The following is a 15842-nucleotide window of genomic DNA, read 5'->3' on the forward strand; positions in this document are numbered from 1 at the left end:
TATCACCTCTTATGAACTGCCAAGGTTCACAGGATCTTCATCGCTGTCAGATGGCCATCTAGCCTCTGTTTAAAAACCACCAGGGAAGGAGAGCCCACCACCTTCTGGGGCCATGGAAAACAATTCCACACCATCCTCCAGAGGACAGCCCTTCAAGGACTTGAAGATGATCAAACATTTGACGTCCGTGTCTTTCAGCTCTCAAACATCTGATGCTTATTCTACGTGGCTCTTACGTTAAGCAGGTTTGGCCAACCCTGCCCAAACATACCACATACGTAAAGGCAGACTCCATCAAATGTGATAGGTTACTCTAGCGGGGGTGGGGGGGAGACCCGGAGACCCACTCCAAAGGTCAGGGCATGAAGTAATCACTGCACTTTCCCTCTTCTCACACAGTAGAGAAATAGCTTTACTTTAAAGTGCGTATTTCAGCTCACACAGTAGAGAAATAGCTTCAAAGTGCGTATTTCAGCGCACACAGTAGAGAAATAGCTTTAAAGTGCGTATTTCAGCGCACACAGTAGAGAAATAGCTTTAAAGTGCGTATTTCAGCGCACACAGTAGAGAAATAGCTTTAAAGTGCGTATTTCAGCGCACACAGTAGAGAAATAGCTTCAAAGTGCGTATTTCAGCGCACACAGTAGAGAAATAGCTTTAAAGTGCGTATTTCAGCGCACACAGTAGAGAAATAGCTTTAAAGTGCGTATTTCAGCGCACACAGTAGAGAAATAGCTTTAAAGTGCGTATTTCAGCGCACACAGTAGAGAAATAGCTTCAAAGTGCGTATTTCAGCGCACACAGTAGAGAAATAGCTTTAAAGTGCGTATTTCAGCTCACACAGTAGAGAAATAGCTTCAAAGTGCGTATTTCAGCGCACACAGTAGAGAAATAGCTTTAAAGTGCGTATTTCAGCGCACACAGTAGAGAAATAGCTTTAAAGTGCGTATTTCAGCGCACACAGTAGATAAATAGCTTGACTTTAAAGTGCCTATTTCAGCTGTGCAAAGACACCAGGCACGCTCACCCAGAAAAAGATTGGCAAACCAAAAGCTTTTTAAATAGTATTTTATTTTAAGGTTGCTATAAAATGCAAGTTATTTTTGAGTACCATATGCCAAAGTAGATGATACATACTCCCGGTCATGCTACTTGGACTGACGGAGCGATCGAAGGCCTTAACAGACTGAAAAAATTTCCAAAATGCCCCTTCTAACGTTTTCTCGCGAGAACGGCCAAAAGATCTGGCGTCTTAGTCTAGCGGGATGGATGCACTGCACTTTGGGGGTGGGGGGGGGGAGCTGGTTATTAATAACTGTGCGCTCCACACAACGAAGGAAGGTAGAGCTCGTCTGCTGTGGAAACTGACGGGTTAGTAATAGGCAACCCATGTAGAAGACGTACAGGCTCTGAAGCTACCACCTTGCCCGTTAGCTCACGGGAAGGTCAAACCAGCTCATCGTGCACAGAGACAGGGCTGGAAAGCACGGCTTTGAAACGAAGGATTGGAGAAAGCAGGGCTTTACTGCAAAGAGAAGAACGAAACCCTACGGAGTTTCATCTGCAGATTGGAGGAACAACTGCAGCGTATCGACAATTTTTTTTTATATAGATATGTAACAAAACAGCTGCAAAACTAGGCCGATTTAACTATCTCTGCCTAAAGGCACACAGAAATTAACTGAGGACAGGATAAGACAGCGAGGACCGGACTCACCGTGACGGGCCATTTTTTTAAATTTGCCGCTGCGCAAATAAGGGCATCGAGAGGCTCTGCGAGTCGCCTTTTAAAAACGCTTCTTTCTTTCTTTCTTTTTTTTTAACGCATTGCAGCCCCCAAAATTTACCCCAGAGCTGAAGTTCTCCTAGTGCATTATTTTTATTTTATTTCTCAAATGTCGCTCCTCTAAAATTTAGCGGGGGGCAGCTGAGAAAAGGGCGGCGGGAGCTCTACGCCGGCAGTTCAGTTTAAAAAACACCCTCTACCTGGTATCTCCGCAGTGATTGTCTTGCTGCTCCCGGAAACTTCTTCGTCGTCGTCCGACGAGCTGGTGCTCGAGTCGCAGGTCAGGTCGCTGTCGCTGGTGCTGCTGTCCTGCAGCAGGTTGTACTTCTTGCGGGCGGCCGCCTCCCGCTTCTGCCTCAGCAACCGGATCCGCTCCTTGTGCTTCTGGCTCCGGTGGCCTTTGACCTTGGCGACGCGGCCGTTCTGCTTCTCGCTCGACTGCCGGTTCTTCTTGGCCGCCATGGTGGAGGTTTCGCTCTCCGACCGGGACCGCCGGGATTTCCTTCCGACGGCTGAGCCCGGGACCGCCGCGGCCTCGCCCTCGGCGGCGGCTTCAGCTCGGCTAGGCGCACGCTCCTCGGCGGAAGACAGGGTGTCGGAGTCGGCCAAGTGCCCGCTGGAAGAAGGCGACAGCATGCAGTGGTTGGAAGAGTCGCTTTCGTAGACGCGGCCGGCGGCTGGCTTGTCGCTCTCCGTGGACGCGAGCTGTGATTCGGACGAGTCCCGCCTCAGTTCCATCAGCAGGCAGGGCATCGAGGCGAGCACCGTGGAATCCTCGGCGACAGCTTCACTCTCTTTCTGAGTGGGCATTTCTAGTTCTAGAGGCCCCTCTTCGCCCAGAGCTGCCGCCTCTTGTTTCTCCAAGAGTTTCGGGGGGGCCTCTGGGCCAATGAGTTCTTCTACTTTGTCTGCCGCCTCCATCTTCATTTCAGTGTTCCCGAGTCTCTCCTGGTCTCAAATCATGGGGCACGGAGTTTAAGTGGATGGAGCGGACTAGCCTAGGGATTCAGCAGGAAAGTGACCTGTGGGAGAACACACAGAGCAAATGAACAGGTTGGCTGTGACAACTCCATTCTAGTAGCCAAATCGATCTTGGGGGAGGGGGGGGAAGTGAAATAACCTCCAAAAAACACAAAGAATCTTGCTGGGCATAAAACGCAGGGCTTTTTTTTTTTTGTAGAAGGAACTTCTTGCCTTTTTGGCCACGCACCCCTGATGTAGCCAATCCTCCAAAAGCTTACGGGGCTCTTAGTACAGGGGCTAGCAGGGGCGGAATTCTAGCAGGAGCTCCTTTGCATATTAGGCCACACACCCCTGATGTAGCCAATCCTCCAAGAGCTTACGGGGCTCTTAGTACAGGGGCTAGCAGGGGCGGAATTCTAGCAGGATTTCCTTTGCATATTAGGCTACACCCCCCCCCCCGATGTAGCCAATCCTCCAAGAGCTTACGGGGCTCTTAGTATGGGGCCTACTGTAAGCTCCGAGAGGACTGGCTACATCAGAGGGGTGTGGCCTAATATGCAAAGGAGGTCCTGCTACAAAAAAAGCCCAGATAAAACTGATTTTATGAAGGCAATTCCAGTTTAACAAAGATTCCACTGGTGCCCCCCCCCCCGCTCTCATGCTTTCTCCCCTTTATCTAGTGGAGAGGTGTTCTGTGGGTGGAGCTGTACCAGGGCTTTTTTTAAAGCAGGAACTTCTTTACATATTAGGCCACACCCCTCTGATGCAGCCAATCCTCCAAGAGCTTACAGTAGGCCCTGTATTAAGAGCCCTGTAAGCTCTTGGAAGACTGGCCACATTAGAGAGGTGTGGCCTAATATGCAAAGGAGTTCCTGCTACAAAGAAAGCTCTGAGTTTTACTGAAGAAATAAGAAAACCTCCTTTGGGGGAATTCTGCTAGTGGAGTTTTGCTACGTGCTCGCTGAAAATGACCATAATATTTTGGCACGGAAAAAAAAAATTCAGATCGAAGTTACACTACTAATAAATTTAGAAACAATAATGGGGGGACGGTGCTGAAAGGGGGATAATGCCTGCCTATAATCCAGGAATCAAAGTGTTGGGTAGTTATAGTCACCCCACTTTAGTAACCGGGACTTACGCATATACATCCTTCCAATTGCTACTGAACTGATCCATGATCTTCCCCATCATAAAGACATGACAACACAAAAAATAAGAACGTAAGAGAAGCCATGTTGGATCAGGCCAACGGCCCATCCAGTCCAACACTCTGTGTCACATAAGAACATAAGAGAAGCCATGTTGGATCAGGCCAACGGCCCATCCAGTCCAACACTCTGTGTCACATAAGAACATAAGAGAAGCCATGTTGGATCAGGCCAACGGCCCATCCAGTCCAACACTCTGTGTCACACAGTGGCAAAAAATTTTATATATACACACACACTGTGGCTAATAGCCACTGATGGACCTCTGACCATATTTTTATCTAAACCCCTCTTGAAGGTGGCTATGCTTGTGGCCGCCACCACCTCCTGTGGCAGTGAATTCCACATGTTAATCACCCTTTTGGTGAAGAAGTGCTTCCTTTTATCCGTTTTAAATGTTTGTTTCCCCTAGGATTTTTACGCACACACACATATTTATTTTACAAACCCGAAAAATTGGAAATATTGAAAGCGCTGAAAAAAGACTCCTATGAAATATTTCCTCTTTTGAATGAGTGAAATGCTATTTAAGACAGGGTTTTCCCCACCCAGAAAGAGCTATGATACTATACGATCACTGTCAGGAAAGAAGAGCCCGTCTCTATCGAAGCGGTACAGCACCATGGAATGTTTTAATTGCAATTATATTTTATCGGTTTTAAATTGTAAATCTAAACGTCTGAACTGACCGTTAGCCGCCCTGAGTCTGCTGGCGGAGAGGGCGGGATAGAAATTTAAGGTAATAAATAATAGTATGAAAAATCTATATTTAATTTAATTTTTAGCGTCATATCCCGCCCTCTCCTGCAAGCAGGCTCAGGGCGGCTCACGACAATAAAACAACAGAGTAAAAACAATATCATAAAAACAAACATTACAAGACAGGAGGAGCACAATAAACAATCTTACAGACATAGGCGGTAAACAGTGGCTGATGGCTAACAGAATAGCATAACGGATAAAAGGAAGTACTTCTTCACCCAAAGGGTGATTAACATATGGAATTCACTGCCACAGGAGGTGGTGGCGGCCACAAGCATAGCCACCTTCAAGAGGGGGTTAGATAAAAATATGGTCAGAGGTCCATCAGTGGCTATTAGCCACAGTGTGTGTGTGTGTGTGTGTGTCTATATATATATTTGGCCGCTGTGTGACACAGAATGTTGGACTGGATGGGCCATTGGCCTGATCCAACATGGCTTCTCTTATGTTCTTATGTGACACAGTGTGTTGGACTGGGTGGGCCACTGGCCTGATCCAACATGGCTTCTCTTATGTTCTTATGTGACACAGAGTGTTGGACTGAATGGGCCATTGGCCTGATCCAACAGGGCTTCTCTTATGTTCTTATGTGACACAGAGTGCTGGACTGAATGGGCCATTGGCCTGATCCAACAGGTCTTCTCTTATGTTCTTATGTGACACAGAGTGTTGGACTGAATGGGCCATTGGCCTGATCCAACGTGGCTTCTCTTATGTTCTTATGTGACACAGAATGTTGGACTGGATGGGCCATTGGCCTGATCCAACATGGCTTCTCTTATGTTCTTATGTGACACAGAGTGTTGGACTGGGTGGGCCACTGGCCTGATCCAACATGGCTTCTCTTATGTTCTTATGTGACAGAGTGTTGGATTGGATGGGCCATTGGCCTGATCCAACAGGGCTTCTCTTATGTTCTTATGTGACACAGACTGTTGGATTGGATGGGCCATTGGCCTGATCCAACAGGGCTTCTCTTATGTTCTTATGTGACACAGACTGTTGGACTGGATGGGCCAATGGCCTGATCTAACATGGCTTCTCTTATGTTCTTATGTTCTTATAACACCATAATGGTGAAATGCTGGAGGAAGTGGTGACTTTCAAGGACACCCGCTGGATTAATTAAAAGCCTAGCAGAAGAGCTCTGTCTTACAGGCCCTGTGAAACCTTGATAAGTCCCAAAAGGCCCAGATCTCCAGCGGGAGCTCATTCCACCAAGCAGGGGCCCGGACCAAAAAGGCCCTGGGCCTCGGTGAAGTCAGCCGGGCGTCCTTAGGACCAGGGACTATGAGGAGATGTTGAGCAGCAGAACTCAGAGCCCGGTGGGGAGGTTCATATGGGGAGGGAAAAGGAAAGGTCCCCTGTGCAAGCACCAGTCGTTTCCAACTCTGGGGTGACGTCGCTTTCACAACATTTTCACGGCAGGCTTTTTTTACGGGGTGGTTTGCCATTGCCTTCCCAGTCTTTTTACACTTCCTCCCCCTCTACCACCAGCTAGCTGGGTACTCATTTTACCGACCTCGGAAGGATGGAAGGCTGAGTCAGTCTTCGGCCGGCTACCTGAATCCAGCTTCCGCCGGATTCGAACACAGGTCGTGAGCAGAGGTTGCCTGGATTTTCAGGTAGCCGGCTCTAGGTTGACTCAGCCTTCCATCCTTCCGAGGTCGGTAAAATGAGTACCCAGCTTGCTGGGGGGGAAAGCGTAGATGACTGGGGAAGGCAACGGCAAAGCACCCCGTAAAAAGTCTGCCGTGAAAACGTTGTGAAAGCAACGTCACCCCAGAGTCGAAAACGACTGGTGCTTGCCCAGGGGACCTTTCCTTTCCTTTCCTACAGACAGATAACAAGGGAACCCATCTTGATCTACAAAACATGTTTTCTGTTTCCAGCTTTTGTTTCCTCCTGCCTCTCAGATCATAAAAACCAAGGTATATATGCTAAGGCATTTTGTCCCTCTAGTACTGGGCGCATTTATCATGCCATTATTGATTTATTTAGGGGAAATGTATGCCACCTTTCCAGCACCTTGCCTTAGGGGGCTTACAAAGTAAAATAAAACAACGAAAGCAAAAGATTAAGACACATAAATTAAAACCCAGGGTTATACCAAGCTTAGCATACGGACCATTAAAAACACATTACAGACCATAAAAAGAGGCCACAGATGACTTCAAGCAACAATTTGTACACTAAAATAGTATTACAATCTCAACCCCTTCAGTAATAGCTGGAGTGGACAGAAACATTCTGGTCTGGCACATAGAACAAAGCAATATAAGAGCCAGGTGAGCCTCAAGGGGATAGGCATCCTACAGATGGGGGGCCACTTCTGAAAAAGCCCCGTCTCTGGGTTGACACCTACCTTGCCTCTGAAGGCAGGGGCACAGAGAGCAAGGCTTGTGAGGCAGGTATTAACTGGCGTGTGGGGTGATATGGGGAGGGCGGTCCTTCAAGCATCCAGCCCCAAGCCACTGAAGGCTTTAAAGGTAAAAAACAGCACTTTGAATTGAAACATACTGTTAAATTTTGCCAATAATGCCAAACAGTACAGTTTCATACCCCAAGTTTAAAAGGATGCATTTATATTCGTTATATTTATAGTGTTAAAACAGTAAAATAAGGTCAGACTTGCTAAGAAAGGAAGCATTGCATGCACGCTAACTGTCCCACCCATTTCTCCCACTCCCCAATTCCCGTTTTTATTCTGGTAGCTTCAAAATTTCCAGAGATGTTACATCACTACCTATAACCATGCTCCAGCCTGTTTTAAAAGCAATATGTAGTTCATACGGTTTGGACACTGCTAGCTTGTTCTGCTGGCGCTGAGGGTGTTTTCCTGATGCAAGAGGCCATTCCGTCAGCAAGCTAAGATCTTGCTTCAGCAGAACGCACATGGAGTTGGAGGAACAGCAAAGATCCAACATGAGGATTCCACATGCCACTGGGTTTTGTGCGGCAGCAAGATTTGACCAAACTCAGCTGTTTCGTTTTACTGTTTCTGCCCCATACTGATGGCCACACATAAAATTACTGAAGAAGATATTGGATTTATATCCCGCCCTCCACTCCGAAGAGTCTCAGAGCGGCTCACAATCTCCTTTACCTTCCTCCCCCACAACAGACACCCTTTGAGGTAGATGAAGATATTGGATTTATATCCCGCCCTCCACTCCGAAGAGTCTCAGAGTGGCTCACAATCTCCTTTCCCTTCCTCCCCCACAACAGACACCCTGTGAGGTAGATGAAGATATTGGATTTATATCCCACCCTCCACTCCAAAGAGTCTCAGAGCGGCTCACAATCTCTTTTCCCTTTCTCCCCCACAACGGACACCCTGTGAGGTAGATGAAGATATTGGATTTATATCCCGCCCTCCACTCCAAAGAGTCTCAGAGCGGCTCACAATCTCTTTTCCCTTTCTCCCCCACAACGGACACCCTGTGAGGTAGATGAAGATATTGGATTTATATCCCGCCCTCCGCTCCGAAGAGCCTCAGAGTGGCTCACAATCTCCTTTATCTTCCTCCCCCGCAACAGACACCCTGTGAGGTGGGTGGGGCTGGAGAGGGCTCTCACAGCAGCTGCCCTTTCAAGGACAACCTCTGCCAGAGCTATGGCTGACCCAAGGCCATGCTAGCAGGTGCAAGTGGAGGAGTGGGGGAATCAAACCCGGTTCTCCCAAATAAGAGTCCGCACACTTAACCACTACACTAAACTGGCTCTCTGAGAACCCCTTGGTGGAAAACAACCAAGACTGCCATCCCATAAGACTAAGGAGTTGCTTTGATCTGCTTTTCTTCTTTTTTTTGGGGGGGGGGGGGAAGGAACATCTGCACTACACTGTCTTTCTGCTGTGGCCAACCAAACTGTCACAATATGAGCTTCCAGAACTTTTTATCAGGATGAATGCACAGTACCCAAAAAACAGAGGGGTGGGTGGGGGGGAAGAAACTGTTTCAAGGCCATCAAGTATAAAAAGGTAAAGGTAGTCCCCAGTTGTTTTTGACTCTGGGGGTGACGTTGCTTTCACAACGTTTTCACGGCAGACTTTTTACGGGGTGGTTTGCCATTGCCTTCCCCAGTCCTCTACACTTCCCCCCCAGCAAGCTGGGGACTCCTTTTACCGACCTCGGAAGGATGGAAGGCTGAGTCCAACCTGGAGCCGGCTACCTGAACCAGCTTCCACTGGGATCGAACTCAGGTCGTGAGCAGAGAGCTCTGATGCAAGTACTGCAGCTTTACCACTCTGCACCACGGGGCTCCTAAAGGAAAGATCCCCTGTGCAAGCACCAGTTGTTTCCGACTCTGGGGTGACGTTGCTTTCACAACGTTTTCACGGCAGATTTTTTACGGGGTGGTTTGCCTTTGCTTTCCCCAGTCATCTACACTTTCCCCCCATCAAGCTGGGTACTCATTATACCAACCTCGGAAGGATGGAAGGCTGAGTCAACCTGGAGCCGGCTACCTGAACCAGCTTCCGCAGGGATTGAACTCAGGTCGTGAGCAGAGTTTAGGACTGCAGTACTGCAGCTTTACCGCTCTGCGCCACGGGGCTCATCAAGTATACCTTTACAGAAAAGCTCTCCTGGTCTGAATGGGACTGAAACATGCCTTCAGGGCGTGTTGAACCATGGAACGCGGATATATAACCTTAGGCTGCCTACGTCTTACAGCAGTCCGAGCCAGCCTGTTTCGCATGTAAGATGAATGTGTATATTGTGAAACCACAATTATACCTTAACAGAGACACCGCTTTTAAATAGGTGCGGTGGAAAATGCCACCAGTTCGCAGCTGACTTACAGCAACCTCATAGGGCTTTCAAGACTCCATTCCTAAGTGCAAGAGAAAGAGCCATAGCTTTGTTTCTTCCCTTTCTTTTTTTTTTTAAAGGAAGGTCTTTCGCTGACTGCTACCACCAGCAGAGCTGACGCATGGCAGACGAATGCCAGCGGAGGGATTTGCTCAGCCACAACAACACTGAGCAAAGAGAGCAGGGAGAGCTCGGCTAGCCATTAAAACTTCTGCTTTACGGCCAGCAGATCGCCACTCAGAAACTGCATGGGAGTGCTGGCACAGCCCTTGCTTAGAAGAAGTTGAACCTCTCAGGGTGTTTGGCCAATTCAGGCTCTTCTTTCAGGCTTCTCGCTTCCAAGTATTAGATTGGCTGGGCCCATTACACCTGCGAGATCGACCGGAAGAAGAGCACTGACATAAGATGGCATGCAGGGGTGTCAAACTCCTATCAGGCCCCCAGAGCAACTGGCTCTGCTCTGCTTCCTTCTCCCTCTCCCTTGCTTCCTTCTGCATCTCAGCTTAGGTTGCAAGGCTCGCTCAATCGCACAGGAGCTACCGAGCAAAACCTCGATTTTCTCCATTGGTTGAGGCTCTTCCCCCTCCCGGTCCCCCGAGGAAGGAGGGAAAGAGCCAGAGCTTCCTTTGCCCAGTTCCCGGATCCCATGGGAGAGATACAAAGAAAGCACCTTTATGACCAATGAGAGCTAACGTTTCGAGCATGTTTTATTTTAAGGGTTTAAAAAAAAATAAATCTTTAGTTGTGTTTGTATCCTTTAAAACGTTTATCTCTCTGCTACCTGATCTTAAATAGGTACGCACATGGCCCGGCCCAATGCAGCCCAGCTCGGCAAGGTCAAATTTAGGTTAGATCTGGCCCTCATAACAATTGAGTTCGACACCCGTTACAGCGACTCAGTTGCGTCAGGAACAAGTCCCTGACAGCTATGACCGTTGTTTTTACTGGTATTATTTTCTTTGCTTGCTAACGTCCCATTATCATCCTGCTACTGCTGTTGCATTGATATGATGCGCTAACTCCATACTGCAAGCGCAGCCACGAATACCAGCCCAGTCAATTTGGTAGCCGTTTGGTATTTTGTGTCCTGTGGTATGTTCCAGGCCGGCGGGTGGAAGACGCCGCTAATCTAGTCTCCCTGGGGAACGCTGATAGGAACCAACTGAACTGGAGTGCCTGGGATCTGACCTTCACTGGGAGCAACGCTGAGGCCTAGGAAAAGAGCTTTCGTTTAATTCAAAAGACTTTTAGCGGGCCCGGGGAAAAGGGGAGCGTTACGCTGTGACTTATAAATGCCAAGGATCACAGAACAGAACCACAGAGTTGGAAGGGACCTCCAGGGTCATCTAGTCCAACCCCCTGCACCATGCAGGAAACTCACAAATAAAAAGGAAAAGGTAGTCCCCTGTGCAAGCAACAGTCGTTTCCGACTTTCACAATATTTTCACGGCACGCTTTTTGTTGTGGGGTGGGTTTGCCATTGCCTTCCCCAGTCATCTACGCTTCCCCCCACAGCAAGCTGGGTACTCATATTACCGACCTCGGAAGGATGGAAGGCAGAGTGAGCCTCGAGCCAGCTAACTTAAACCCAGTTTCTGCTGGGATCGAACTGAGGTCTTGAGCAGAGTTTAGGACTGCAGTACTGCAGCTTTACCATTCTGCACCACGGGGCTCACAAATACCTCCCCCCTAAATTCACAGGATCCGCATTGCTGTCAAATGGCCATCTAGCCTCTATTTAAAAACCTTCAAGGAAGGAGAGCCCACCACCTCCCGAGGAGGAAGCCTGTTCCACTGAGGAACCGCTCTAACGGTCAGGAAGTCCTTCCTAATGTTGAGCTGGAAACTCTTTCGATGTAATTTCAACCCGTTGGTTCTGGTCCTACCTTCTGGGGTTGGCCAGATCAATTCAGTCCGGCAAGACCCGCTCTTGCAACGCATGTCGTTAGTGGGTGCGTCAAGCCTCATCATTAAAAGCTTCTTTTGAACCAACCTAAGGAGCCTCACGATTGAACTTGGGTAACACTTTACAAGTTGTAGAGCAGGGGTGTCAAACTCACTGGTTATGAGGGTTGGATCTGACATAAACGAGACCTTGTTGGGCCGGGCCATATCAGACTGGGCCGTGTGTGTTCCTATTTAAGATTAGGTAGCAGAGATATAAACTTTATAAAGGACACAAGCACAATTAATGATTTAAAAACAAACAAACCTTAAAGCATGCTTAAAACATTAGCTCTCGTTCGTCTTAAAGGTGCTTTCTTTGTATTTCTCCCACGGGATCCAGGGAACGGGGCAAAGGAAGCTCTGGCTCTTTCCTTCCCCGGGGGATGAGGAGTGGGGAAGAGCCTCAGCCAAAAGAAGGAAGAGAGGCTTGGCTCCGTAGCCCTACTGTGCGAATGAGAGAGCCTGGCAAAGCAAGCTCTCCTCCCCCCCCCTTCCTCCCTGAGGAGCCACAGCCAATGGAGAAAATAGAGGTTTTGCTCTGTAGCTCCTGTGCAATTGAGCAAGCCTTGCAAAGCAAGCTGTGATGCAGAAGGGGGTAAGACAGAGGGAGGAGGAAGCAGACAACAGCCAGCTTTTGAGGGTGTACCGCTGAAAGCGGCCCACAGAGTCAGGAGCTTGGGGGTTCTTCTGGAGCCTTCATTGTCAATGGAGGCACAGATAGCGGCCACTGCCAAGTCCGCGTTTTTTCATCTTCGACGGGCGAAGCAGTTGGCCCCCTTCCTTGGGTGCCAGGACCTAGCAACGGTGATCCATGCTACGGTCACCTCGAGACTGGACTACTGTAACGCCCTCTACATGGGGCTGCCCCTGTGCCGAACTCGGCAGCTGCAGCTGGTGCAGAACACGGCGGCTAGGCTGCTGTTGGGGCTCCCAAGATGGGAGCACATACAGCCGGGGCTGCGCGGACTGCACTGGCTGCCGGTGGCGTACCAAGTTCGTTACAGGGTGCTGGTTATTACCTTTAAAGCCCTACATGGCCGAGGACCTGTCTACTTGAGGGACCGTCTCTCCCCGTATGAACCCCAGAGAGCGCTGAGGTCAGCTGGAAAGAACCAGCTGAATATCCCTGGGCCAAGGGAGGCCAGATTGAAGTCCACCCAGGATCGGGCCTTCTCTATAGCGGCCCCCCTACTGTGGAACCAACTCCCGGAGGAGGTACGGGCCCTGCGATGCTTAGATCAATTCCGCAGGGCTTGTAAGACCCACCTCTTTAAAACAGCCTTCACTTAATACCGAGCCAAGAAAGCCCTGCTGGATATGTTCTATGTTTTATGTTTTAATCACTGGATTTTATGAAAGATCTTAACTACAGCACCATAATCTTAATGTCTAATGTAATTTAATGATTTTAAGGTTGATTTTATAACTGGAATTGTATATGAATTTAAAACTGGAATTTATAATTGATTATTGCACATGGTTTTATTGTAGATTGTATTTACATGTTGTGAGCCGCCCTGAGCCTGCTCGCGGGGAGGGCGGGATATAAATAAAAAGTTATTATTATTATTATTATTATTATTATTATTGCTCGGGGGCCTGATAGGAGCCTTCCAGGGGCCAGATGCGGCCCTCAGGCCGCATGTTTGGCACCCCCGTAGAGCATCTGCTTGGCATGCAGAAGGTCCCGGGTGCAATCCTCAGCATTCCCAGTTAAAAGGTCTGGCAGGAGGTGATGGGAAAGACCTCTGCCTGAGACCATGGAGAGCCGCTGCCAGCCTGGGTAAACAATACTGACTTTAATGAACCAAGGGTATGATTCAGTAGAAGGCAACTTTGTGTGTTTAACTGTAATCAAGAACAAATTTATTTCCACACGCACCAATCTGCGTTCACAGTTACTTCAAGACGCCGTTCGCTGAGCCCTTAGCACAGCCTCTGCAATCCTCTCGCATCTTTATAAAGCAGAATTAATCTTCGGCTTCCAAGGACTTTCCTCTTCGATACGCGTTGCCCTCACTATGCGTTCCACCACCGCCGGATCACTTAGCTTTTGTCAAACTGTCAAAAGAGGGCGTTTGATTCCGCTGCAGATTCTACACAGATTTCATCAACCCCCTCTGAATCACGTCATTGCAAAGGGGCACGGTTTTCGCCCAAGCAAATAACCACAAAGTGCATGAACATCAGAACCCATCCAGTCCAACACTCTGCGTCACAGAGTGGCCAAAAAACCCAAGTGTCATCAGGAGGTCCATCAGTGGACACTAGAAGCCCTCCCCCTGTGCCCCCCTCCCGCCAAGCACCCAGAATACAGAGCATCACTGCCACAGACAGAGAGTTCCAGCAACAACCTATGGCTAAAAGCCGCTGATGGACTTCTGCTCCATATGCTTATCCAGTCCCCTCTTGAAGCTGGCTATGCTTGTAGCCGCCGCCACCTCCTGTGGCAGTGAATTCCACGCGTTAATCACCCTTTGGGTGAAGAAGGACTTCCTTTTATCCGTTCTAACCCGACCGCTCAGCAATTTCATCGAGTGCCCGCGAGTTCTCGTATTGTGAGAAAGGGAGAAAAGCACTTCTTTCTCTACCTTCTCTATCCCAGGCATAATCTTGTAAACCTCTCTCATGTCACCCCACAGTCGACGTCTCTCCGAGCCAAAGAGCCCCAAGCGTTTTAACCTTTCTTCATAGGGAAAGCGTTCCAACCCTTTAATCATTCCAGTCGCTGGAATGGTGAAGTATAATACGGTTATGATGGAATGATGCTTATGACACTGATTCCAGGTTTAAGAGATATGCCCAGGGCAAAATCAGTTCCTGCCATGCCTTTAAGTGAAAATATCTCAAATTCTGGGTCCAGAAGTTCAGTGTAATGATTGGCCAGCTGTTACACAAGAGTTTAGGCCAGGAGTGTCGAACTCATTTGTTATGAGGGCCGGATCTGACATAAATGAGACCTTGTTGGACCAGACCATGTCAGGTTGGGCCGAGCCATGTCGGGCCACACCATGTGTGTTCCTATTTAAGATCAGGTAGCAGAGATAAAAAATTTCATAAAGAACACAGACAAACACAAATATATATATTTTTAAAAACTTAAAGCGTGCTTAAAATGTTAGCATTCATTGGTCTTAAGGATGCTTTCTTTGTATTTCTCCCATGGGATCCAGGGAACTGGGCAAAGGAAGCTCTGGTTCTTTCCTTCCTTCCCCAAGGGACTGGAGGGGCAGCCTCAGCCAACAGAGGAAGAGATGCTTAGCTCAGTAGCTCTGCTGTGCAATCGAGAGAGCCTGGCAAAGCAAGCTATTCCTCCCCCCTTTCTCCCCAAGAGAGGAGCCTCAGCCAATGGAGAACATAGAGGTTTTGCTCTGTAGCTCCTGTGCGATTGAGCAAGCCTGGCAAAGCAAGCTATTCCTCCCCCCTTTCTCCCCAAGAGAGGAGCCTCAGCCAATGGAGAACATAAGAGGTTTTGCTCTGTAGCTCCTGTGCGATTGAGCAAGCCTGGCAAAGCAAGCTATTCCTCCCCCCCCCCTTTCTCCCCAAGATAGGAGCCTCAGCCAATGGAGAACACAGAGGTTTTGCTCTGTAGCTCCTGTGCAATTGAGCAAGCCTGGCAAAGCAAGCTATTCCTCCCCCCTTTCTCCCCAAGAGAGGAGCCTCAGCCAATGGAGAACATAGAGGTTTTGCTCTGTAGCTCCTGTGCGATTGAGCAAGCCTGGCAAAGCAAGCTGTGATGCCGAAGGAAACAAGAGAGAGGGAGAAGGAAGCAGATGACAGCCAGTTGCTCGGGGGCCTGATAGGAGCCCTCCGAGGGCCTGATTCGGTCCCCGAACTGCATGTTCAACACCCCTGGTTTAGGCTGCAACTGAGTCCGTCCCATGCTGTCTATGAACGTTAAATAAATGGTGTCTGTGGAGAAATGCCACCCCTAGACTGAGCAGGTGGCGGCAGCGAGCCCAAGTGGCCGGAGGAGAAATAGCTCCCTCCAAAAAGGGGAACGGGGTCTGGTAGGCAAACCAGGGCCGTTCCGTCACAGTATCACACAGATATAGTTGGACAGCAGCGGCCACCTCAAACTTCTCCACTGACTATTAACTTCAATAAAACATGGAACGAAGTTGGGAGTCCGGTAGCGCCTTTAAGACCGGCAAAATTTTATCGAGAACGCAAGCTTTTGTGTGCTAAAGCCACACTTCATCAGACAAAAGTGCTTTTAGCACAGGGAAGCTGACATTCTCGATAAAACTTTGTCGCTCCTAAAGGCGCTACCGGACTCCCAACTTTGTTCTGTTGCTTCGGACCGACGCGGCCGCCCATCGATCTTCAACAAAACATGCTCAGCAGCGGAAGTTTGGA

The 15842-nt window shown here is 48.8% G+C and overlaps 1 protein-coding gene across 1 annotated transcript in view; it reads right to left on the bottom strand.

The window, feature by feature from the left end:
* The window catches only part of ARK2N (arkadia (RNF111) N-terminal like PKA signaling regulator 2N), a 196356-nt gene that overhangs the window by 62174 nt on the left and 118340 nt on the right, over positions 1 to 15842 (bottom strand). The window contains exon 3 of the mRNA XM_060236212.1: positions 1987 to 2808. Coding sequence (XP_060092195.1) covers positions 1987 to 2713 — 727 coding nt within the window. The 5' untranslated portion in view covers positions 2714 to 2808. The remainder of the gene's footprint in view (positions 1 to 1986; positions 2809 to 15842) is intronic.

This window comes from Heteronotia binoei, chromosome 4 (assembly GCF_032191835.1).
Source record: "Heteronotia binoei isolate CCM8104 ecotype False Entrance Well chromosome 4, APGP_CSIRO_Hbin_v1, whole genome shotgun sequence".
NCBI classification, from domain to species: domain Eukaryota; kingdom Metazoa; phylum Chordata; class Lepidosauria; order Squamata; family Gekkonidae; genus Heteronotia; species Heteronotia binoei.